Source organism: Herpailurus yagouaroundi, unplaced genomic scaffold (genome assembly GCF_014898765.1).
Source record: "Herpailurus yagouaroundi ecotype Mexico unplaced genomic scaffold, PumYag 205, whole genome shotgun sequence".
Lineage (NCBI taxonomy): Eukaryota > Metazoa > Chordata > Mammalia > Carnivora > Felidae > Herpailurus > Herpailurus yagouaroundi.
In genome coordinates, this window is record NW_024412436.1 from 14,263,502 (window position 1) to 14,288,548 (window position 25,047).

The 25,047-nt window shown below is 45.9% G+C and overlaps 1 protein-coding gene across 1 annotated transcript in view; it reads right to left on the bottom strand.

Annotated features, from left to right (window-relative positions):
• The window catches only part of DNAH14 (dynein axonemal heavy chain 14), a 328,569-nt gene that overhangs the window by 185,951 nt on the left and 117,571 nt on the right, over positions 1-25,047 (bottom strand). The window contains exons 24-33 of the mRNA XM_040451938.1: positions 19,791-19,895; positions 19,584-19,702; positions 18,761-18,835; positions 13,284-13,371; positions 9,919-10,172; positions 5,344-5,575; positions 4,610-4,663; positions 3,051-3,196; positions 1,287-1,355; positions 299-485 (exon numbers count right to left, since the gene is read on the bottom strand). Of these exons, the coding sequence (XP_040307872.1) occupies positions 299-485; positions 1,287-1,355; positions 3,051-3,196; positions 4,610-4,663; positions 5,344-5,575; positions 9,919-10,172; positions 13,284-13,371; positions 18,761-18,835; positions 19,584-19,702; positions 19,791-19,895 (1,329 nt within the window). The remainder of the gene's footprint in view (positions 1-298; positions 486-1,286; positions 1,356-3,050; positions 3,197-4,609; positions 4,664-5,343; positions 5,576-9,918; positions 10,173-13,283; positions 13,372-18,760; positions 18,836-19,583; positions 19,703-19,790; positions 19,896-25,047) is intronic.

The following is a 25,047-nucleotide window of genomic DNA, read 5'->3' on the forward strand; positions in this document are numbered from 1 at the left end:
TTCGAAGCACAATGAGGTGTGACAGTCACCACTGTATCTGTCGGCTTCCGGGTATGGAGAGAGCAGCCCATCATGTAAAAGAGCAGATGCTTCGTGACTGTCTCCAGGGCCCAGAGGAAAGGCTTAGAGCCCTGCCGGACTTTACACATCACCTCACATCCGCACTGGCTCATGAACCCGATGCGCTAACAGGATTCCAGCTCCATTATTTCCCCAGGTCATCCCTGGTCCGATGCCCCAAGAGTCTCATTTGAAGTTTCATAGAATCACTTCTATTTTGAGAAAAGCAGTTTGTTACCTGTTGTGAGAGCTGTTTGTTAGCTAATTCGTAAATGCTAACCAGCTTTCCAGAGAGGGATTTTGCAGATTTGAAACCGGATGAAAACAGCATTATTTCAGTAATCATTTGATAATGGGGAGCCATCATCGCCACTGGGCGAAACAGAGATTTTAAGTTATCTGGGAGTTCTACTCGACCTTTGTACCTTAAGCGGGTAAGAAAAACAAAGAAACAAAAAAACCAGACCACTTTTCAGTTTTTCTAATGAGGAACCACACAATATAGTTTCCCCCCAAATAATCCGGTTAGCTTTCTACTAGTTTGTCACATTAGGTTTATTTTTGAGAGAGAGAGGTGAGGGGGAGGCAGGGAAGGAGGGGCAGAGAGAGAGACGGAAACACAGAATCCAAAGCAGGCTCCAGGCTCTGAGCTGTCAGCACAGAGCCCGACACGGGGCTCGAACTGAATAACCGTGAGATCATGACCTGAGCTGAAGTGGGACACTTAACCAACTGAGCCACCCAGGCGCCCTGTGTGACCTTTACCTGAAAACAAGTTTGCAAGACAGTTTCTATTGTAGTTTTCATCTCAAGAGCTTCCTCCTTTACTGTCCTTTCTTCCTGTGCCTCCTCCCACAGGGCCCCCCATCCCGTCATCAGATGGGACCGTCCGTATTCCCTCGAGCCCTCCCAGCCTCCGCTCCTTGTAACCACCATATTCTACTCCCTCTGCTACTCTCTGTTTGTTTGTTTTCTGTCTTCTTTGTGACAAACTGCTGACCTTTGCCTTTCTCCCTGGCTATTCATGAAGTGAAAAATCCCTCAGTCAGAAATGTCCACGTGGATAATTCTGGAGCCACGGCAGTTTAAGACACGTGGGGGTAGAGAGATTCGGGCGTTGGCGAGGGGATGGCAGATTACGGTGTCAGACAACTGCGTCATGGCTAAGATTTAAGAAAAGATTTTGACCTGTCTCCAACCGCCAGCACAGGTTAACCGATACTTACTCAGGATTCATGGTGACAAATACCGCACAAGACATATTGATACGAATGTCTTTTCCTTCCAGTACAAACCTAGAAGACATCGGAAAGGGGTTCAGAATGAGCCCCCACCCCCATGTGCCACTCTGGTAGGTGGATTATTTTCCCCTGAAAATGAAGGCCCGAAAAACCCAGAAAGAACCTTCTACCTCCCCCTTAACTGCTTCTGAGAATTCAGACGGAGGGCCCGGTCCAGAAGGTCACCAGAGACAACTACGGCAGGTTTGGGCCGCGTGTGGCAAGCTGTGGGGGGCTCAGCACAGCCTGCTTATCCCAACTCCTGTGTCCCATGGTCTCTGCAGGACACGACAACTGTCTGTTCACCAAACATGTGCTCCTCCCATCTCCTGTGAGTTCTCTTCCTTCCCTCGAAGCCCCAGACTCCTTCCCCCTTCTCCTTAGCTCAGGATGGCACACAAAGCTTAACCGTCTGCCTGTCTTTGAACGTCTCACGTGTGTGTGAGGCTCCCCTATGTATGGAATTAAAGTTTTCTCCTGTTAATTTATCTTACGTCGGCCAAAAGAGCCTAAAAGGGTAAAGGAAAAATTTTCCTCCCCTGTACAATATGACTCATTACTAAGAGGACTGTTTTCTCTAAGCCAAAGGATGTTCAAACTGTAAGTGAGCTTGGGAACTTTCCTAAGGCTGTTTTACATTTAAATCCAAACTGCACGGACTGGGAGAAAATGAGCGTAAGAGGGAAAGAAGAGGCTGATCTCGAGCCCATGTTGCGAGCCCTGCTGGGGTTCAGATTTACTTGATTGTGTCTGTGGAGTTTTGTGGGGCCTGAGGCGGGAAGGCACCCACCTGAATGAACTGACTGAACGGGAAAAGAACCCTAGGAGACCCTCGGACACAGGGTTCTCCCTTGGTGACAGCGTGGAGCGAAGAGTGATCATGGCGCAGAGTTCCTGCATTAGCACGGGACGCAGCCCGCCCTCAGCTCCCCGGCTGAGTAATTTTGGGAACGCTGGGAAGGAGAACCCTTGGCATGGACATTAGCGCCCTGCTGTCAGCACCAGACAGAGGGACCGTGGAGAGAAATCCTCCAGTGATTTTATGGACGTCTAATACCGGTGAGGGTGGTCGAAGCAGGAAAGGAAAACCACTGGCAACAAAGCCTGGGGACACCCCCCCCCCCACTTCTTTTTTTTAAAGATTGTAATAGACATTTTAAACCCACAAGTCCAATTACACCCATAAAGTAAACCATGTGAGCTCCTGAATTTATCTGACGAGAAAGACATTTTTGCTTGGATTAGTAAACATTAGTAATCTGAACATACAAATAGTATTTTTACAGGATTTTTTCAATACAAGTCTATTAATTCAGAGTAATGGGATAAGGGAGGGCTTCAGGTGTGTGGCCAGTATAATTTTATTTTTTAAAAAGATGTAGAATTAAAGAAAAAGTCTTTGGTTTCTTCACGTGAAATAGGTACTAAGAGAATTTAAGCCCTAAAGTAAAATTAGTTGGAACATATTTGCGACCTTGTCCTGGTGGCTCCCAAGACCGTTCCAAGGCTGGGCAAGAGCCTGGATACCCCCAGGTTGGCATGAAAGTTAGTTACATATATTCACACGTTACTTGACGAGCAAAGGGGACATTCAAGACAAATGTCATTCTTTTCGGTCTATGTTCGGGGAGGGGGGAAGAACCCAAACCCAAACACTTACTGTACAACAAAGTATTTGATAGTAAGTAACCAAACACATTCAACCGATACCTGACCAAATAGCTGTCTTTTGTGGCCTTAATTGTTAGGATCTGCGACGCAATCACAGAGAGGACCTGCACATCGATCCGATTGAACTCGTCCAAACAGCACCACGCTCCCGACTGAACCAGTCCGAGGAAGAGTCTTCCTATTATCTTGAAAACAATTATTACACAGGTGAACACTCTCCCGGGGCCATGGCTCCGTGCGCGCATTCGGCCTTTTACCCGAACAGGTGCACTGTGTGCGGCTGGTGCTCGGACCCCGCAGGGCAGGCTGGCGCTCTGGGGAGCTCACGGCTCAGCACAGGGGTCCTCACATCCGCTCTCCTGCAGCCACAGCCTCGGGGCTGAGCGGAAGGCGTGCTGCTGCTGGGTGATGCACCCGAGGACCTGCGGGAGCTGGGCCACACTGGGGCGGCCCCCCAGAGCCCCGGCAGGTGCAGGTCGGAGTGCCCGGGGCTCTCGGCGCTCCCGGGAGACTCACGGTCTGGAACCTACCAATGGGTAAATGCTGGCCGCAAAAACAAGTGAAAACTCTGTAGGCCCGGCAGAACCTATGTGGACGAAGACAGGCTAGGGACCGTGTGAGCTAGGGCATGGGAGGCGGGAGCGCACGTGGGAGCCCCTCCGGGTGGGACACGGGGCCTGGTTCTCCCCACTGGCTGCAGGAATCACATCGTGTCTTTATTTAAAATTTTGATATTTGGTTTATCGTGCGTTTTTTGATTCTAAAAAAGTATTGCATTAAAATATTATTTGATTAGCAGGCTTCCCAGCTCCCCCTCAGGTTTTGCGTGGGCAGGCAGGCGCCTCAGTCCTGTCCCTCCCCCAGCCCTGCTGCCCCCACCGCAGGAAGAGACAAGAGACTACTTCCTAAAGTCTTAATGATATGGATGCAATCAGCTTGTTTAGGTTTCACTGATATTCTTGATGTGCTAAGTGAGCACAAACTGAAAAACGCAAGATCTCCGGATAATGGACTTTGAACTGCAAATCAACTGACTGCCATAAAAGGTAACTGGCCGGAATTTAACATGCAAGACAAAATAGAGTGTTTTGAAACTTCAGGTCAATTTGGGACAGGCACAGAGGTACATTAAATTTTAATAAATATTTCAGAATGTTATGAGCTACACCTTAGGTCACGTGTTATCATAACAAGGCTGACATAAACTCAATCCTCCGTATCAACCCTGCCTCACATTTTTGTGTTAATAGCCTCCTTGTTCTTAACGATTACCTTTTCAGTAAATAAAGGTATAAGGTTAGAACTTATAAATTTATATTAATAAAGCAGTACTCTTAATTTCTTAATATAGTCACGTCGTATATCAGATTTTGTTTGGAAAAGTCCCCCATTAGAAAGTTTGAAAACCACTGTCTTAGGTAGTTCAACTGCATAATGTTGTAAGTCTCAGTTACGTTAATTTAAAAGAATTAACAGCATTTGCAGTTGCTAACACTCAGTGTCTCTCCAAGGGAAATAATTTCCTTGTTCTTTCGATCCTCCATGAACTATTTCTATGTATGCTATTTTTTTCCTGCATAGATATGAATAGACTTTACCTTATAATCCAAATCCTCAAAACAGTTGAACACCACACAATGTTTGCCTAACGACTGAAAAACAACATTATTTTAGTACATTGCTCAGCTTCTGACGTGAAATACTAATGTTAAAACTTCTGGAGTAATAAAATGTCTTTACTCTTTTGAGAAAACGTTGCAATATAAGCATGCATTACCCACCAAATTTGGAAACACTCAAAACCGAGTGGAGTCTGAATGCGCATACGCTGTTTGTTAAGTTGATCAGTACGTGGAACGCTAAGGTCCTGTTTTTAAAACACACCAACGAGTAACTGAGAAAAAAGCATTCCAGTGACATCGTTCCAGGGACGTCAAACACGTCTTGTGTTCATCAGTTACTTCTCTGTCTCTGTCTCACACACACACACACACACACACACACACACACACTGCTATTAATCACAAAGACTAGGTAAAAGTCTGTGTGGGGGGCTCAAACAAAACGGGTCACCCTTAAATGAAGGGGGACAAGACCACCGTTCATGCGTCAGCTTGTCCGGTGGAATCCCAAACACGACGCACGCTCGGCGTGCAGAGAGGCCAAGTCCCTGTGCACTGTGGACATTTAAAAAATAAAGGACGAATTCTATGAATTAATAAGCATGGTGAGATGTCTGTTAAATGTTAGGAACATCTCAATAGCAGGAACAGTGTGAATTTAAGGTACTGTTAAGGTCTGTGTATTTATTCTGGATACAGAAACCGCTTACCTTTGCTAGATCTTTGACACTCTCTGTTTTGCCCGTCCCGGTGGGCCCAGAGGGGCAGCCTCCGAGATTCAAGAGCAGCGCCCCCGTGAGCGTGAGCTGGCACCTGTTGGTGAGGGGCGTAAGGACCAGTCTGGGGGTACAGCCCAGGTACTCGTAGCCATAAGTAAAGCTGGCATCGCCTTGGGACACGTAGCACAGCTGTTGTTTTTCGTTCCACTGATACTGCAAATGTCTGAGAACGGTATTTTCAATGCTCATGTTATTTGGACAAAACTATTTTTAGTTTTTTTTGCACACGTAGAAACACAATAAAAACTAAAAACGGGATGTTGACTAAAAAACAAGTACAAACATTCAAATAAAAATGACAGGAGTTACAGATCATTCAACGGCTACATCAGACACGAAATATTAGGACTCAGAACTCTACAAGCTTACGAGCACTTTTCCCGGCGAGGAAAATGGCCTTGCTGAATCTTGCCGCTGCTTTGGTGTGGTGTGGGCAGCACTAACGGAGGATTTATACAAGAATGATCCCTATGAAGTTTCTTACAGTTCTCAATAAAAACGTGGCTTATGATATTGCTCATTATAACCAGGACCCTTCCTATAAGGGTAACTGAGGGAAATGCTCTTTGTTCTTAGTATCGAACAAAACCATTGTATTTATCTTATGACCCCGTCAACTGTGTGCTAACTGTAAATCTTCTCTTCTATAAGAGGCTCTGGGTAAAACTTGTGACCAATCTGTAGCTTTACAGTATGTGTTCTTCCCTCCCCCCCCATTTTTATCGAGATATCGACATAAACCTTTGTGTTAAAGGTGAACACACAACATAACGATTTGATACATGTACATATTGTGAAAGAATCACAATAAATTTAGGTAACATCCCTCATTCACACAGGTATGAACTTCATTTTCTTGTGATGACATCATTTAAGATCTACTGTCTTGGCATCGTTCCAATAAAGAATTGTTAACTACAGGTGCCATGCTATACATTCCATCCCCAGAACTTATTTCTAACTGGAAGTTGGTACTATGACGTCCTTCATCCATCTTCCACCCCAGCTCCATCCCCGGCCTCTGGCAACCCCCAATCTCTTCTCTGTTTCTATGAATTCAGTGTTTTGGGGTTTCCCATATAAGTGGGGTCATAGATTATCTGACTTATTTCATTTAGCATAATGCCATCGAGGCCCATCCATGTTGTAGGATTTCCTTCATTTTTTATGGCTGCGTGATATCCCATTCTATCCATGTACTACATTTTCTTTTTTAATATTTTTTAATGTTTACCTATTCTTGAGAGAGAGAGAGAAAGAGAGAGGGAGAGAGGGAAGGAGGGGAGGAGGGGCAGAGTGAGAGAGAGAGACACATAGAATCCGAAGCAGCCTCCAGGCTCTGAGCTGTCAGCAGAGCCCAACACGGGGCTCAAACTCACAGACAATGAGATCATGACCTGAGCTGAAGTCGGACGCTCGACTGATTAAGCCACCCTGGTGCCCCTACATTTTCTTTATCCCTTCATCAGTTAATGAATGTCTTGGCTATTATAAATAATGGTACGATGAACATGGGGGTACAGATATATTTTTGAGATAGTGATTTCATTTCATCAGGGAAAATACCCAGAAGTGGAATGGCTGGATCACATGGTAGTTGTATTTTTAATTTTATGAGAGACCACCATCCATTTCCAGAGTACGTACACCAATTTACATCTCCACCAACAGTGTATAAATGTATTTTCTCCACAGCCACAACAAAATTTGTTACTTCTGGTCTTTCTGGTCATAGGCATTGTGACACATGTGAGGTGATATCTCATTGTGGTTTTGATTTGCATTTCCCTGGTGACTAGTCGTGCCGAACAGCTTTTCACATACCTGTTGGCCATCTGCATTTCTTCCTTAGACTGCATGTCTATTCAGTTCCTCTGCCCATTTTTTTAATCAAAAACATTTATTTTGCTGAGTTGTAGTTCTTTATATAGTTTAGATCTTAACCCCTTATTAGATTAATGGTTTGCAAATATTTTCTCTCATTGCATAGGCTGCCTTTATTTTATTTAAAAAACTTTTTTTTAACATTTATTCATTTTTGAGAGACAGAGAGAGGCAGAGTGTGAGTAGGGAAGGGGCAGAGAGAGAGGGAGACACAGAATCCGAAGCAGGCTCCGGGCTCTGAGCTGGCAGCACAGAGCCCGACGTGGGGCTTGAACTCACGAACTGAGAGATCCTGACCTGAGCCGAAGTCGGACGCTCAACGGACTGAGCCACCCAGGCGCCCCCATAGGCTGCCTTTGAAATTTATTGATGGTTTCCTTTCTTGTGCAGAAGCTTTTGGCTTGATGTAGACCCATTTGTTTATTTTTGCTTTTGTTTCCTTTACTTTTGGTGTCAAATCCGAAAATTATTGCCAAGACCAATAACAAGGAATTTACTGTCCATGTTTTTGTGTAGAAGTTTTATGGTTTTAAGTCTTATGTTCAAGTCTTTAATCCATTTCAGTTGGTTTCTGTGAGGGGCATCAGGTAGGGGTCCAATTTCATTCTTTGCATGCAGCTGTCCAGTTTTCCAAACACTCTTTATTGAAGAGACTATCCTTTCCCCATTGCCTATTCTTGGCTCTTTGGTCACAGATTGACTACATATACGTCAACATATATATACACGTATATACGTCTATATGCATGTCTATACATATCTATCTATCTATCTATCTATCTATCTATCTATCTATCTATCTATCTATCTCCTGGCTTTCTATTCTGTTCCACTGGTCTATGTGTCAATTTTTATGCTAATACCATAGTGTTTTGATTATTATAGCTCTGTAATATGGCTTGAAATCAGGAAGTGTGATACCTCCTTCTTTGTTCTTCTTTCTCAAGACTGTTTTGGATATTTGAGAGGTCTTTTGTGGTTCCACAGAAATTTTAGGATTTTTTTTTTCTATTTCTGTGAAAATTGCCACTGGAATTTTGAGAAGGTTTGCATGGAATCCATAGATCACTTTGGGTCATATGGACATTTTAACAATATTAATTTTTTTCAATCCTTGATCATGGGTTATCTTTCCACTTGATCCCATGACCCCGGGATCATGACCTCAGTCAAAATTAAGAGTCAGATGCTTAACTGACTGAGCCACCCAGGTGCCCCAAGAGAAGATCATTTTTTTGTCATTGTTAAATAATCACAGTTATTTACTAATGGGATGTGTGTATGTGTTGTGCACTACATAATTTCTCAAACCTTAGAATCAGATAGTATACTGCCAATCTTGTTTCACGTTAATGTTCATTTAGTACTTGCCTTTTTTATTAATCAGGGAAACTGTCCAAAACCTAGCTTTGCAAGGATAAGAAATCACTGACCATTTATCGCATGGTCTCACGTTAAACCTGTCAGTTACTCGGAGCTACTAGTTTGCCTGGTGTCTGACAGGTGTTCTGTATCCCTCCGACTCCTTCAAAAGTTTAACATTTTTTGCTCACTGGTGTCCTGTGAGTTCCCTGTGGTGCCTTAGGTCATGCTGGCCCGTAAGTTGGGAACCGTAGCCCTAGAATCACAGGTGCTCTCAGGGTTTATTGGAATCACGTCTTTTCCACTTTGCTTTTCTACATATGCTCTTCCACCCTTGGTTTTCACTCTCCGAGAGTCACTGGCAAAGTAGCAATGACACACTAAACTCTGGGGTGATGGTTCAAAAAGATGACGTATTTCCTTGGCAATTAAAAATGTAGACCGTTATACTTCTGCCAGAAGACGAGCGTGTGAGTACGTGTCAAATAGAAAGTACTCAGGTGAAATATACGCAAGTGGTGTTAGTCAAATATTTCGGCCTCTCTGCTCCATTTTCCCTAGAGTTTAAGGAAATTGTCACGTCAAAAATAAGGAGATTTATAGTAACGCAGAATTTCTTAACAGTGAGCTTTTCTTAAGAACCAAAGACCTGACGCAGGCAGGACAGTTGTTTTTCCATGAACAGAGGAAACCGTAGAGAAAAATTAGCTCAGAAGTTTGAAACTGCACATTTATCACAGGACTCTTATGCTTGATCTTTTCTCCCCAAAGCCGGTGGTTCTGTTTTTCTACAGTGTCGTGTTTGCACACGAAACACCACGTAAGTGTGAGTACGCGCGCTCCCAGGCTCCTGGCGGGAAAAAGGGGTCCTGAGACCTGACTTGTGTCCCAGAATTGAGCGCGCATGGCGGGGGGGGGGGGGGGGGGCAAGGGGAGACCCGAGGGAGAGCTGCTGTCACGGCCCACTGAGAGCTGCCCTCTGGCTGAAAGGCGAGGGAAAACGCAACCACAGGAAGAAGGAAGCCAGTCCAGGAAGACGGAGCAGAAAGAGGTTCGAACCAAGCGGAAGGACAGTGGAAAGGAGAAAGCAGCAGAGGCATGCGGTATCCAAACCGACACGGTTTGCTCAGAATTTCTACACGTCCTGGAAAAGTAAAACTTGGGTTCGACAAAATCTGACGCAGAGAATTAATTTACCGAGAGGGAGCGCTGGACGAGGGACGAGCTATTTTAGGTGGTGTTGTCGTCTCACCTACTCACCTTGTCCACTCAAAATCATCTGCGCTGAAGACCCCTTTCAGCAGCAGGTCCCCCACTATGTCTCTGCAGTGAACGTACAGCGTGAGCAGCGCCCCCAGGACGGCTTTCGTGCGCGCGTTACCGCAATCCAGCGCCACAAGCTCCGAAATCTCCTCCAGCTGACCCATCAGACCAGCACGGACTTTCTCCAGCTCCTCTCTTGAACGAGAGCTCGCAAAACTTCTGACGCAATCATTAGAAAACATGATCTGGCTCTGAAAAAGAGGTCAAGATGACGAGTGAAGAATAAACTTGATGAATTAAACCAGACGTTTTCATACCACGTGAGTGTGCGCAGTTTACCCGCTTGTACGTATCTGAGAGTAAGACACTGAACTCGGGTTAACGCCTGTGGGGCCCTTGTTTTTTAAGAAGCCGAAATGTATTTACCACCAATATTTATACTTTTGAAATCTTGTATTCTTTTTTTTTTTTTTTTTTAAGTTTATTTATTTCTTTTGAGAGAGAGAGAAAGCATTGAGTGGAGAAGGTGCAGAGAGTGAGGGAGACACAGAATCCCAAGCAGGCTCTACACTGTCAGCACAGAGCCCGACGTGGAGCTTGAACTCATGAACCGTGAGATCATGACCTGAGCTGAAGTCGGACGCTTAATCGACCGAGCCACCCAGGTGCCCTGAAATCTTGTATTCTTAACCACCATCACTAGCCTGAGCAGTAATCCAGGGACAGTGATAATGGTAGAAAACCCCAACAGGAAGTCAGCACCGTTTCCTCAGTTGAACCCAGAAATACTAGTCTTAGAATATGGTGTCTGCAATCGTAATTTTCAGGAACTCCGAATAACTTGTTACTTGATCCATTTTCGGACACTCACTCTTACCATAAACGCCAGAGCTGTTTTAAGAAGGCTACTAGATTAACATCACATTGACCTGGAAGTCGGTGGAGGGGACACGTCAGGAGGCTTGTAGGCTTCTGCCCCATAATGAGATAAATCGTGATTTCGGTCACTAGGATAGTCCTACTGAGGGGGAAGTGTGCTGCGGGTGAGAGGGGACAGTGAATTCGTTTTGGGATTTTATGAATCTGAAGTGCCTAAGAAGCATATAAGTAAGGCTGTGAAGAAATAAATACCGGAATAATTAACATGGAGGTAATCTGTATAGCGGGGGGGGGGGTTTGCCCAGAGCAAGGTCAGAGGGTAGAGGATGGGACACCTGACGCACCCGTCGGTGCTGCTGGCTGACTCTCTTCGAGGATGTGGTAACCCACAGCAGTGGATCAACAGGAGGCTGGACACGGAGGCTCAGGAAGTAGGCGGGAGCAAGTCTGGGCCAGGCAGCAGGGACCGTCATCGAGGCCACCGCACTTAACCAGAGCCAGAAGCCACCCCACTGCTGGGTTTGAGGCATCTATTCAAGATTCCCAGCCTAGGCGGAGAGCATCCAATGGGCCGAGTGCCCTCCCCGGGCTGCAGCAGTGGGGACGGAGGAGGATTTGGTCCCGGCGAGGTGGACCGGGAACCAGATCTTCATTTATTTAGGTAGATGGATGGAAGGGCGTCCTCACTCGCTACGGCTTGGATAAACCCACGCTGGGATTCTGGAATTCTGTCGGTGGCCAGAGCGTGCAAACATCTCACCCCCGCCCGCCCACGGGCGTCTGCCGGGAGAAGGTTCCCAGTCGCGTCACGTGCGCAGGAGAAAGGGAGGCTGTCAACTGCACAGGGAGGAGAGGTGAGCAGTGGGCAGCCTGGGAGAAAACGGGGCAAAGTCTGTTCGGTGATTTGAGCTCAAGCCTATAATAGAGCATTTCTGGAAATGACCCAGCCTGCTGCTTACTGTTAACATTTTCGGAGGACCAGGGACCTGGGGAAGATCTTTTCTTCGTAGAGCGGATTCGATCATTCGAATGCCCGGTAAACCACAGAAACATCCAGATGGCTTCATTACAATTTCGCCGCCTTTGCAGACAACAGCTTCAGCAAGTCCTCGGCCCAGGATCTTAGAGGATCTGATCGATCTTCAGTCAAGGGGACGACAGACGGGACCAAGGGGATTTGACATCGGAATTCGGGTCCATAATCCCAGGTTCTCTTAACAGAGGCTCGGCCGTCGTGGCGGCACAAGGCAGAGTAAAACGAGGTGATGTTGGTCTTACGTTCAACAGAGGAGTTAATAGAGCCACTCGACGACGGTAACTCCTGATGACGAGACTTCCGCCTTCACCACTGCGGGAAAACTACTGTCTCCATGGTTCCTGCAGACCCTCATCGCAACGGACACAGAGGACTCTTCAGGCCTCTCTAGAGCATCTTAAAATGACGAGCAGGCACTTTTTCTAGAGGAAAGTCCATCAGATTCCCTCTGTCCTGCCTTGGCTTCCAGGACCCCCTCCTGGGCACTCGATTCCCTCCTTCCACCGCCCCCTCCTTCATCTGTTTGTCACGGGGGGTGTCCACTGGGGTCTTTCCTCTTCCTTGTCTTTTTCTGCGGGTCCTATACACTCTCTCAGCTTCAGCCATCACTTCACCGGCTCTGCTCACAGGAGCTGCCCGCCTTGGCTTTCTTGGTACCACACGGGCCTTGCGTTTCTTCCTCTTCCCCTTCGAGGCCCAGAATGATGGTTCCCCGCAAAGATATCCAGGCGCTAGTCCCCAGGTGCTTCTGGCACCTCACTTAATTACATCAAGACCTTGAGGTGGAGAGATTACTCTGGATGATCTGAGTGGTCCCGACACGATCACACGGGAGAACTTCTTCTGCCTGCGAACAGAGGGAGGTCAGACGAAGGAGACCGGCCAGAGAGACACAAACCACGCTGGCTTTGAAAATGAAGGAGGGGCCACAAGCCAAGGGGTGTCAGTGGCCTCTAGAAGCTGGAAAAGATGAGGAAAGGGAGGCTCCCCCAGAGCCTCCAGGAAGGAATGTGGCCCGGCTGACGCCTTGATTTTAGCCAGTGGGCCCGGGGGGGGGGGGGGGGCCCTGGAACCGGCAGAGCCGCGACGTAATGAACGTATGCTAAGTTTGTGGTAACTCTCTAATGGCGATGGGAGAAAACAAACACAATGCAACAGAGTGACATCCCTAAGAAAATAGTGTGCGATTTATTTTCATTCAACGTTTTCTTATGAAAACATTTAAAAACATGAAAAGGTGGAATTATAAAACGAATACCCATATACCCACCACCTATGTGCTAATTTTTTGCTACATTTGCCTTCTTGCACATCTGTCCATGCATCCGTCCGTTCGTCCGTCTTATGTTTTGATGCATTTCAAAGTAAGTGGCACATATAAGTACCGTTCGTGATGGTTTATTTCTACATCTTTGCTTTCTTGGCAGTCTAGTTCAAATGAACTTACCACTGTGAGGACCACTTGTCCCGGATGAGACACCACCCACACGGAAAAAGTCTGGTAGCTCCAGTCTTCGACCCCTTGACTTACAAATCTATAAACAAAACGTTTTATTTCCATTATTACATGTGATCATTGTGGCCCCTTAATGATCAAGCGTGACAAGATTTTCCCTTAGGATCCCTAATTTTTTAACTCTACGTATATGTATGGGATCAAATGCTAGAGATAACAGAGCCTTAATTCATGCATAATGAATATTCCTTAAACTTCTCTTTAATACCACCTGTACGTGTCCAGTGAGGGGCCACCAAGTTTTGGGGATGGTAAAGCTAGAAGGGGGAGACGACACATATTTAGGTTTGAATTTCATACTATCAGTGACAAAGTCAGCATTTGAAATAATTTGTACAAGGGTGCCTGGGTGGCTCAGTCGGTTAAGCGTTGGACTTCGGCCCAGGTCACGATTCACAGTACGTGAGTTTAGGCCCCGTGTCGGGCTCTGTGCTGACAGCTCAGAGCCTGGAGCCTGCTTTGGGTTCTGTGTCTCCCTCCCCCTCTCTCTGCCCCTCCCATGCTCATGCTCTGTCTCTCTGTCTCAAAAATGAATAAAATGTTTAAAAAATAATACTAATTTGTACAAGATGGAGTACTGGGCTGAAACCACCAAATGAACTTTAGCAGTAAAGCCTTGCATTTAACTTTAAAAATGAGTCATAATGAAGAAAATAGGATTTATGAAAAATATGTAGAAATTTTTCTTTAAGACTAAGTTCATGTGTGCCATCAGTATATGTCTTCATATTGTTATGGTGGGTTTTTTTCACTCACAAGTTTTAAGTTTTTATATAGTCAAATTGATGACTCTTCACATTTTCTCACTGAAATTCTCACACATTTTCTCACTGAAATTAGAAATTCTCAACACTAAATCTGTTTTCTTCTAATACTTCATTTATCAATCTTTACTTAGACTTTGATTTTTATTTTTTTAATTAAAAAAATGTGTATTTATTTTGAGAGAGAGAGAGAACCAACCGTGAGATCATGACCTGAGTTGAAACCAAGAGTCAGACACTTAACCGTCTGAGCCCTCCAGGTGCCCCTAGAATTTATTTGATTTTTAAAATGAATATTGATTCTAATTTTTGCTGTAATTGCAAATGGTGTCTGTTTTTATTATTTTCTTCTTTATCATTGCCACTGAGGGCAAATAGGTTTATAGTGACTTTTTATATATTTCAAGACAACATCAGTGGCGAATGTATGTTTAATCAACTAAATTGGTCTTTTATTTCATTTAGTGTTTGTTTTCTTTTGGTTTGTTATTCCATGAACTGTCTTTATTGCTTTTATTCATAACTTTTTGTAGCATGGCTGTATCTCTCAAACAGGATACAGTTCCGTTTATCTTTTGACAAGATCTTTTAATTAGGATCATATTCCTATTTTGACCCTCTCCCCCCACCCACTGTATTTTCTTTATTTTGTTTCTCCCAGGGTTTGGGAAATATTTATTCTGATTTTTTATAGTCTATAGTGTGAGTGGATCAAGATTTTTGACTTAATAATCCTGTCTTCATCCTGAACCATATTCTTTCAAATGACAGATGAGACGCGAATATTATATATAATACACATATTACCTATTTTATACATACACACGCACGCCACACTGGACGAGAACAAAGTGTGCTCTGGGACACTGACGACGAGGAAAGTCTCTTGCAGACAGACAGCAAACTGGGATTGAATTACAGAAAGAAGAGCAGAGAAACCAAAGAACACCACTGTCGGGTGCGACAAACACAACAGCACCCGGGGAGCATCTTCGGACGGTCACGAGAGCCGTGACCTCTGCCTGTGTCTCCACCACCCGCCCTGTGCTGACTTCCGGGTGGGGGTGGGGGCGTTGGGAGCGTCCTAGGGTGAACGCTGGAGGGAGCAGCAGAGCAGTGCCCGAAATCACAGCACACACCCTGAACCACGGATGGGGAAGATAAAAGGAACGGAGGGTGGGGGTGGGGAGAGAGGGAGGGAGAGCAAACAAGGGAAGGGGACCCTGGCATTTTCCCCTAAGAGGAGGAAGATCTTAAGCGGGGCTGGAACTCCGGGACCAGCGAGGTGACCCGGGAGGCGACAGAGGGGGTGTGCAGGCTCCGGGAGAGACAGAAGGAATCTGCAGACGCTGAGAGATGAGCCACCACGGACTGGGCCCCGCGTCCGTCCTGCCAACCGCAGCCGTGGCGGGCGGCCCGCTGCGATTACGCACTGGTGTTTGCTCGCCGGGGGATAGGGACTCGCCGGTGTGAGCGTGAATAACCCAGTCTGCCCAGGGGCGCGGTGTGAACGGAGCCCACGCAGCCTCGCGCAGCTCCGTTCCCAAAGCGAGCACACATCCGAGGCTCCGGGACCCGATGCAGGTCACGGGTGGGCGGCGGCTGACGATCGCTCAGCCAGAGGGGAGTGTCACTTCTGAAGACGAACCTCACCTGGAGAGACAGAACACTGCCAAGTCCTGCAACACTCGATAAAATAAAAGGAACTTCTCCAAAGGTGAGAGAAGACCTCAGTTTGGGCTGACCTGCAGAATGGTCACGTATCAGAACGAAATCGATGCCTCTCCCAAAACCCGGCAGAAAAGGGCAGACCCTGCATGTCCACCACCCCCGCGCTGTTGTCTCCTGCTCTTGACCCAGGTGTCATCAAGCCCCCACCGAGAGGCCCGCCTGAGGCCACACTGCAGCATCCCAGAAGACATTCCAGCTCTGTCCTGCCCGCCTGGTGCTCCGAGGGTCTCTCGGTGTTTCTCCCTGACCCGATCCACTCAGCTCTTCCTCACCAACGCATCGCTTTGGTGATATTTTGGGGGAGCTAGCATTCAACACGTTGGATTTGACCTTAGAAATTAATTCCACTCAGATTAGCATGCAAGTAAGAGAGCAAAATAAAAATATTTGCCACTCACAGATGCTTTCTGAAAAAATTACTTGGAAATATATAGCAGAATGAAACTAAACTCTACAGTGTGAGACGTATGAATCCATCATGAACAAAAACCAAACCAAACAGACCAAAAAATTACTAACACTAGAGAATTACAGATGCATACACAGGGAGTTCAATTTGGAATAAAATCCCACATGATTACGGAGGTGACGGGAGGGCATTCTGGAGTGACCATGCACACTGGGGACAAATTGGATTTTACCACAGGCTTTGACTGCATTAACATTTTAAGAGTATCACCAGGAAAAAGTGTCTCTGACTTTGGCATGTCTACCCCAAAAGAGATGAGGAAACTCAATATAACAACAGTAAGTGAACTCCCCCCACCAAAACCAAGAGCCCAGTCACGAGAAGACATACAACAGGAAACCGCGGGAAGGAGCACACACGAGGGTGCTCGGGGAGTTTACGGAAGGGACTCTGCAGACGTGCAGCAAGGTTAAGGGAGGGAACAGGGGTGGTGAAGCATTTATTTATTAAAAATAGTGCTGGGCATCCAGGTGGCTCAGTCAAGCATCCAACTCTTGACTCGGGCTCATGTCATGATCTCATGGTTTGTGAGTTCGAGTCCTGAATTGGCTCTGCACTGACATCGTGGATCCTGCTTAGGATCCTCTCTCTCCTCTCTCTGCTCCTCCCCAGCTCGCACATGCATGTGTGCTCTCTCAAAATAAATAAATAAACTTAAAAAAAGAAAAAAAGAAAGAGGGGGCCTGGGTGGCTCAGTTGGTTGAGTGACCGACTTCGGCTCAGGTCATGATCTCACAGTCTGTGAGTTCGAGCCCCACGTGGGGCTCTGTGCTGACAGCTCAGAGCCTGGAGCCTGCTTTGGATTCTGTCTCCCTCTCTCTCTGCCCCTCTCTTGCTCATGCTCACTCTCTCTCTCAAAGAATAAACAAATATTTTTAAAAAATTTTTTAAAAGAAAGAAAGAAATGCTAGAAATACGAAAAGGATAAAAATCCACAGAAAAGGAAGAAATGTTTAACACAGTTTTCTAAAAAAAAAAGTAAGCGGACCAAAGAATGAACAGGAAAACAAGGAAAATTCAACATAAGGAAATCTGTTATTGTAATTCATGACAACCACAAATCAAAGTTTAAAGAGTATTTGGGATTCTTGATAGTTTCATTAAAAAAAACCTCTGATCTTAATAAACATCCTTTAATTATTAAAAACTCTGCAAACAAGGAATAGAACAAAACTCTTTACTTTGATGAGGGGTACATTCCAGAAATCTAAGCATCGTTACAAATGGAAATACTAGAGATGTTCCCAGTAAAGTCAGGAACAAGAGAAGGATGCTCACTGTCACCTCTGCTTTTCAACACTGTACATCTGTCATCCTAAACAACATGAAAAGGAAGTGACACTTTTCAAAGGACTGTAAAGAGACCTTAGTAGCAGTATTATCATTATTAGCAAATGACAAGACTCTCTAACCAGAAAACTCCCAGAGTAACAAGTGGAAATCTGTTGGTCTCTCAAATGCCCAGATGCCTTTTGTGGGGCGGGGGGGGGGGGGGTGGGGGGGGCGTCCTTGCCCAGAGGAGTTCCTGCCCTCACACATAAGAGGACATCTGGCCCTTATCACATCACCCCCAGGGAAAAACCAGAGCCAGGGAAAGCCACTGTGGTTATTTATGTAAGTAAATAATAATCTACTCTACTCTAGAAGCCTTGTGTGGGCATTCAGGATCATATTAATAAATACAGATATTAAAACCTCAAGACCCATAAGTAGCTTTTCTTTTTTTTTTTAAGTTTATTTTTATTTAATTTGAGAGAGAGATAGAGAGCAAGGCAGAGAGGGGCAGAGAGAGAGGAGGAGCGAGAGAATCCACAGGCTCCACACTGTCAGCACAGAGCCCGATGTGGGGCTCGAACTCATGAACTGTGAGATCATGACCTGAGCTGAAATCAAGAGTCGGATGCTTAACCGACCGAACCACGCAGGCACCCCCCAACCAGTAAGTAGCCTTTCTAGAATCGACCACAAATAATTAGAAATGTACAAGACTGCTCTAGTCAAATTAGCTTTACAAGTTCCCACTCTGAGGCTCTTCCTTTCAGGAACAGTAGCCAACGACAGACTGAAACGTAAGGAGGAGAACGTTATGAAGACTGAACCGAACAAACAGTGTGAGGAAGCAGAAGCCGGGTGAGCTGCGTCTTTTGGAAGCAGGTGGCGATGCCCACCCCAAGTTCAGGCCCGGGCCAGTTTGAAGATAGTTGCGAGTCTCAAAGCACACAAAAACCGCCCAAGTGCGGTCTGTGATGATGCTCTCAAACGGACATTCACACTGTAAAAATGATGATTTTCCATTCAGCCATATGCCATCGTGTTCTATCCAAGCCCATTTCAAAGACTTTACTCCATACATTTCTGCGGATACTTCCCACTTAGATTAATAAATAATTAACTGAGTTTAAAATATATATAATGTAATCTTAAGATGTAAAAATCGTACTCACTTTTTCATCACATCAAACATGCTTTTCTCAACATTTACCAGCCACTGTTCCACGGCACTTCTTACTCGAATTTTCCTATATTTTTTTCAAAAATAATTTGCAAGGAATTCTTTTTATTCATGTCTCGTTCCTTTGATAAGACTGTAGACTAAGTCTTCTACACTTAGAACATTCACAGGCCAAAAGATCATAAATCTGTCATTTTGTTTATTCTAGATCTTAATTTGGAAATCTACACAGAACACATTCCACCTAACTTGAGGAAATCCTGACGTCGAAACCAGGGGTTTACAAAATTAAGAGTTTCCAGTAAGACGTGGGCTGACAAAGTAGATAAATTACATTGCAAAGCGTTTTTGTATTCCTCCCCGGTTCTTTTCAACAGCCGGCCTGGGGCAGGGCTGGGTTAGGGAGGCTGGTGATGGGAGCACATGGGTGTAGCCTTTTTAGTCAGCTCACATCAGGAAGCACACGCCAAAGGCTGGCTGGCAAACTGGACCAGTGTGGCAGCAGGACCTGGCTAACTTGGGGACATTCACAACGGGGCCCGGGGTCGGGGAGGAAGCAGGGGAAGCAGCATGAACGACCCCAAGCAAATTGCCAATCTCCTTCCTAAGTTCCTAGAATAAAACCTCGTGGTGGCATTCGGGACGATCGCAACAAATACAGAAATGGAAAGGTAAAATTCTGCATAGCTACGTTAGTTTTGAAGAAATCATTGGCTCAGCAAACTTCCGTGAAATATCAGAAATGTCCAAGCAGATTATTCAATAAAGAAGTTTTACAGACTGGGAATGCGGAGTCTGTAACCTACAAACCGTACTTGGGCAGCAGAAGGCACTCTCCTTCAGCGGATATGAGCATTATGACGGCAGGGGGCCCAATTTCTTGCTTCCACAGCAGTAACCGTTTTATATTTTCAAAACATTTCGCAAGATGAGGCTATGGACCAGAAACGGATGTCAGCAACGCTGAGAAATTCTGACCTGGTTGGGAAATAGCATCGCTGAGCGTGGAATGATGACATTACCTGTAGACACTCCGGATTTCTGCTATTCGCTATGATGTCGAGAAGTTCAGTGTTGCTGAGAAAGTAAAATCTGGGGAAAATCATTCTTTTAGTTTCAAGGTAGTCCTGTCCAGAACCAAAAGAAATGAGAGTTCATAATCTATGGTTAATTATGCTAGGACTCACTTCCCCATTCGGGCCTCTGTTTGTTTACACGCAAAACCCACAGTATTTAACTTGCAGTGTGCAGACTACCAGTAAAAGGGTGACCCGTGCTCGATCTATGCTTCAATCGCTAAAAACAATTCTTAATAAACAAAACTAAAACAAATGAAAATAAAAGCACAAGTCCCGCAGGTGAACACAAGCGCACGGACACCACTCACAAAGCGCTGTGGGCCCCCAGGCCCCACCTTTCTGCTGTTGCCCGACCCTGTGGTCCCGTTGAGGACAAGGTCCCTCTGCCGGTGGCCCCCCTGCTAATGGACTGACAGGGATGCCACTCTCGTCCCTCCGCCACTCATGACCATTTGCTTCCAGGGCTCCCCAGCCCCTCTCTCCTCCCACTTGCCACTGTACTTCCTGCCCGGCTGGGCACCTGCTCCGTGGCTCCTGTCACCTCCCTGTGTCCCACACCTACGCGTCCAAATGCTGATCGAAGATGCTCATTTGACTGCCCCATAAGAATTGGATTTCCAACATGCACAGAATTCACTTGTTTCCACGCAAGCCTCCTCCCCCTACTTCCTATCCCTGTGGTGTAATCACTTTTCCCTCCCATGGCCATGACCCTGGGCCTCTGTCCTGTCTCCTCCACACACCCACCTGAAGCTCCCGGTCCACCTCCTTTCATCCTGACCATCATCCTCCCTCAGTCCCCCCAGGACTTCTAGCCTTTTAACTGGTTTCTGCATATGTATTCCCACTGCCCCCGATCTAGACATACTCTGTGCTCCCTTCTACGGACACATTTCTCAATCAAGTCACTTTACTCCGTCAGTCAAAATCCAATGACATTCAAGGCCCTTCGTCATCTGGTCCTGCTTCCCGGAGAATCTCCCCTCTCCCCTCTTGCCCCTTTGCGACCAAGGCATCCTCTGTACCAACCCATTTACAACTCCCGAACGTGCCACACTTGCTCGTGTTCTTCCCCCTGGCCTAGGGTGCTCCTCCCAGCCACCTCCTCCCGGACTCTTTCACCTGGCCAACTCACACACTTCTTCCCAAACCCAGGTGAGTTCTCACTTCTCCCAGGGCAAGGGGTGAATCTCTCTCCTTTCATGTGACCGTACCATCCAACCCATCACAGCATACATCACATGCTAGCATCTCTCTACTCTGGTTCCTATAATAGATCTCGAGTTCTGTAATAGGAGGGGAGGATGTGGGGAGTCCCAGTATGCAGCTGCAGTGCCTGGTATGAAGCAGGTGCTCAGTACATGAATAAATGGAAAATCCCCGGTTGGTAATGATGCTTAGTAATAGTCCAAAGATGCGCTAGAAATAATGAGAAGACTTATTTCAGTCCCTACTCGGTAAACTTGCTATTATTAACCAGATCCCTCTGGGAGGGGCCTCAGATCCTGGATTCATATAGCAGAAGGTCTTCCTGGGCAGAGAACTTTCTATAGGCTGAAACTGCCATATGTAGGTATTCTGGAGAGGTCATTCCAACCACTGTGAATTATGTTCAACAAGGAGAAAGAGATAAAAAACTGGAAAGAGATCTTGGTTTATGAAGTGAATATATTCACCCCGAATCTCAAATATTAAAACCTGATATTTAAAAAATATGTATGTCTGGGGGCGCCTGGGTGGCGCAGTCGGTTAAGCGTCCGACTTCAGCCAGGTCACGATCTCGCGGTCCATGAGTTCGAGCCCCACGTCAGGCTCTGGGCTGATGGCTCAGAGCCTGGAGCCTGTTTCCGATTCTGCGTCTCCCTCTCTCTCTGCCCCTCCCCCATTCATGCTCTGTCTCTCTCTGTCCCAAAAATAAATAAATGTTGAAAAAAAAAATATGTATGTCTAGATGACAATTTAATGTTCTGGCAAAGGTGTTTTTTGTTTTGTTATTTGAGATAGAGAGAGAGAGATGTAGAGAGAACACATGCCAGGGAGGGGGCAGAGGGAGAGAGAAAGAATCTTCAGCATATTCCGCACTGAGCATAGAACCTGACGTGGGGCTCGATCTCACAAATTGTGAGATCAGGACCTGAGCCAAAACCCAGATTCAGATGCTTAATCGACTAAGCCACTTAACCTAGGTGCCCCTGGCAATTTAAATATATGGAATCAATAACTTACTTTATAAAATTATCAAACTAGGACTTCTAGGGATGATGGCAGAGTAGGAGGACCCAGGCTTGCCCCACTACCCAGGTACACCTAGGTAACACCCACGTCAGCATATATAACTCAGAAAATGACACAAAGACTGGCAGAACAATCCCCCCCCCCCCGCGCCCAACTAAATGTAGAGAAGAGGTCACAGTGGGGAAGAGAGGAAGGGCAGAGAGGTGCTGAGGACCTAAATGGACCTAGGAGTCTGTCTGCAGGAGAGAGTGGGTGCAGAGAAGGGAGAGAAACAGAGCCTCTCATGGGGAGCCAGCATGAGAAAAATAAATCCCCATAACATCTGGCTTGGAAAATGAGACAGGTCAAATTTCACAAGTTCTTACAACCAACAGGACTAAAAAATCTAGAATTTTAAAAATCAGTAGCTGTGCTGGAGAGACAGAGATCAGTGAGGGAGTTCTCCAGGAACAAAGTTGCTGCAGGTACCATTTCCCGCCCTTCCCCCCAGCCTAGATATCCTGACACCTCCCGGAACTAACTTGCTAACGGCAACTCCCCTTACTTGGGTGTGTACAGTCCCCCTCCAGCCAGACCTCAGCTCTAGGTCCCCTCCCACAGCACACCTGCACAGACCACGGTAGCACAGTGCTCCCATCCATGTGCATGCTGCGGATCCACCCTGTCTAATACGCTGGTGACCAGATCCCATCGAAGCAGCACCACAAACCTGGCAGTGTGCGAGCAGCCCAGACAGGGGCCACGCCACTCCACAGTGAGTCCCGCCCTTGGGAAAGGGGAGGATAACATACACACCAGTCTGACCGTAGCCCCAGCGGTGGGCTGGGGGCAGACATCGGGTCTGACTGCGGCCTCGCCCACCAATACGAGTTTCTCCGGACCACACAGGGGAAGTGCCCTGCAGTTTGGAGCTACCGCATCTCTAGCAAACTCCTGGTCTGATCCGCCGCGCCCCAGACCGACCCGCTAACCGCACAGGGACCGGACCCTGCCCACAACAGGCAGAGCCACTGCAGACGACTGGATGGAAGGTGAACACAGTTCAGCCACAGTAGGACACCCCTGTAGCAACGCACAGAGGGGACACCCTTGAAGCGCCGTTTTCCGGTGAACAGGGGACACTGCACCGTGGGGCGCTACAGGACCTCGTCTTCCTAAGGCCACTGCTTTAAGTGCGGGAGACGCAGCTGACTTTGCTAACAGAGACACAGACGCAGCAGTAGACAAAATGAGGAGATGGAGGAATAGGTTCCAGATGAAAGAACAGAACAAAATCACATCAAGAGAGCTACATGAAAGAAAGATAAGTAATGTGCCTGACAGAATTTAAAGTAACCATCATAAATGACTGGACTTGAGAAGACAGTGGGGCATCTCAGTGAGACACTCAACAAAGATAGAAATCAGAGACGAAGAAGACAACTGAGGCTAAAAATACACGAGAGGGCATTCATAGTAGACTAGAGGAAGCAGAAGAATGTATCAGCTACCTAGAGAACAGAGTAATGGAGAGCAATCAAGCTGAACAGAAAAGAGAAAAAAGAATAATAAAAACTGAGAACAGGTTAAGGGAACTCAGAAACACCAGGAAGCACAGTAACATTCACATTATAGGGATCCCAGAAAGGGAAGGGAGAGAAGGGGGGCAGAAAATTTATTTGAAGAAATAATAGCTGAAAATTTCCCAAATTTGGGGAAGGAAACAGAAATTCAGATCCAGGAGGCACAGAAAACCCTTAACAAACCAACCCACAGAGGTCAACAGCAAGGCACATAGTAATTAAAAAGGCAAAAAGTAGTGATCAAGAGAGAATTTTAAAAGCAGCAAGAGAGAGCACATGGGTGGCTCAGTCAATTAAGTGTCCAACTTCAGCTCAGGTCATGATCTTGCCATTTGTGAGTTCAAGCCCTACGATGGGCTTTGGGCTGTCAGCACAGAACTCGTTTCAGATCCTCTATCTCCTTCTCTCTCTGCCCCTCGCCTATATTCTGTCACTCTCTCAGAAATAAGTAAACATTTATAAAAGCAGCAAGAGAAAAGAAAAACAGTAACATACAAGGGAAACCCCAAAAGGCTATTAGCTGATTTTTCAGCAGAAACTTTGCAGGCCAGAAGGGAGGGGCATGATATAATCAAAGTGCTTAAAGGAAAACACCTGTAGCCAAGAATACTCTATCCAGCGAGGCTATCATTCGGAACAGAAGGAGAGATAAAGAGCTTCCTACACACAAAAAAGTTAAAGGAGTTCATGACCACTAAACCAGCCCTACAAGAAATGATAAAGGGGACTCTGAGTGGAAAGGAAAGACCATAAACAGGAGTAAGAAAAGCAGGAATCACAAAAGCAGTGAAAATAAGTATATATGTAAAAATCTGTCGAGGGATTCACAAAATAAAAGTAAAGTATGTAAAGTATGACACCATATACATAAAATGTGGAGAGGAGTAAAAATTTAGTACTTTACAATGGGCTCAGACTTAAGCGACCATCAACTTAGTATAGATTTCTATATGCATAAGATGTTATATACACACCCAATGGGAACCACAAATCCCAAACCAGTAATAGATATGCAAAAAATAAAGAGAGAAGAATCTAAGTATATCACTAAACAAAGTCAGCAAACCATGAGAGAAAACAGCAAGAGAAGAAAGGAACAGAGAAGAACTACAAAAACAACCACAAAATGAGTAACAGAATGGCAGTAAGTACATACCTGTCAATAATTACTCTGAATGGAAACAGACTAAACGCTCCAATTAAAAGACACAGGGTGACAGAATGGATAAAAAAGCAAGACCCATCTTGCCTGCAAGAGACTCATTTCAGACCTAAAGACACCTACAGATTGAAAGTGAAGGGATAGAAAGGCATATATCAAGAGAGTAAGTGAAAAGAAAGTCAGGGTAGCAATACTTATATTGGACAAAGTAGACATTAGATCGAAGACTGTAACAAGAGAC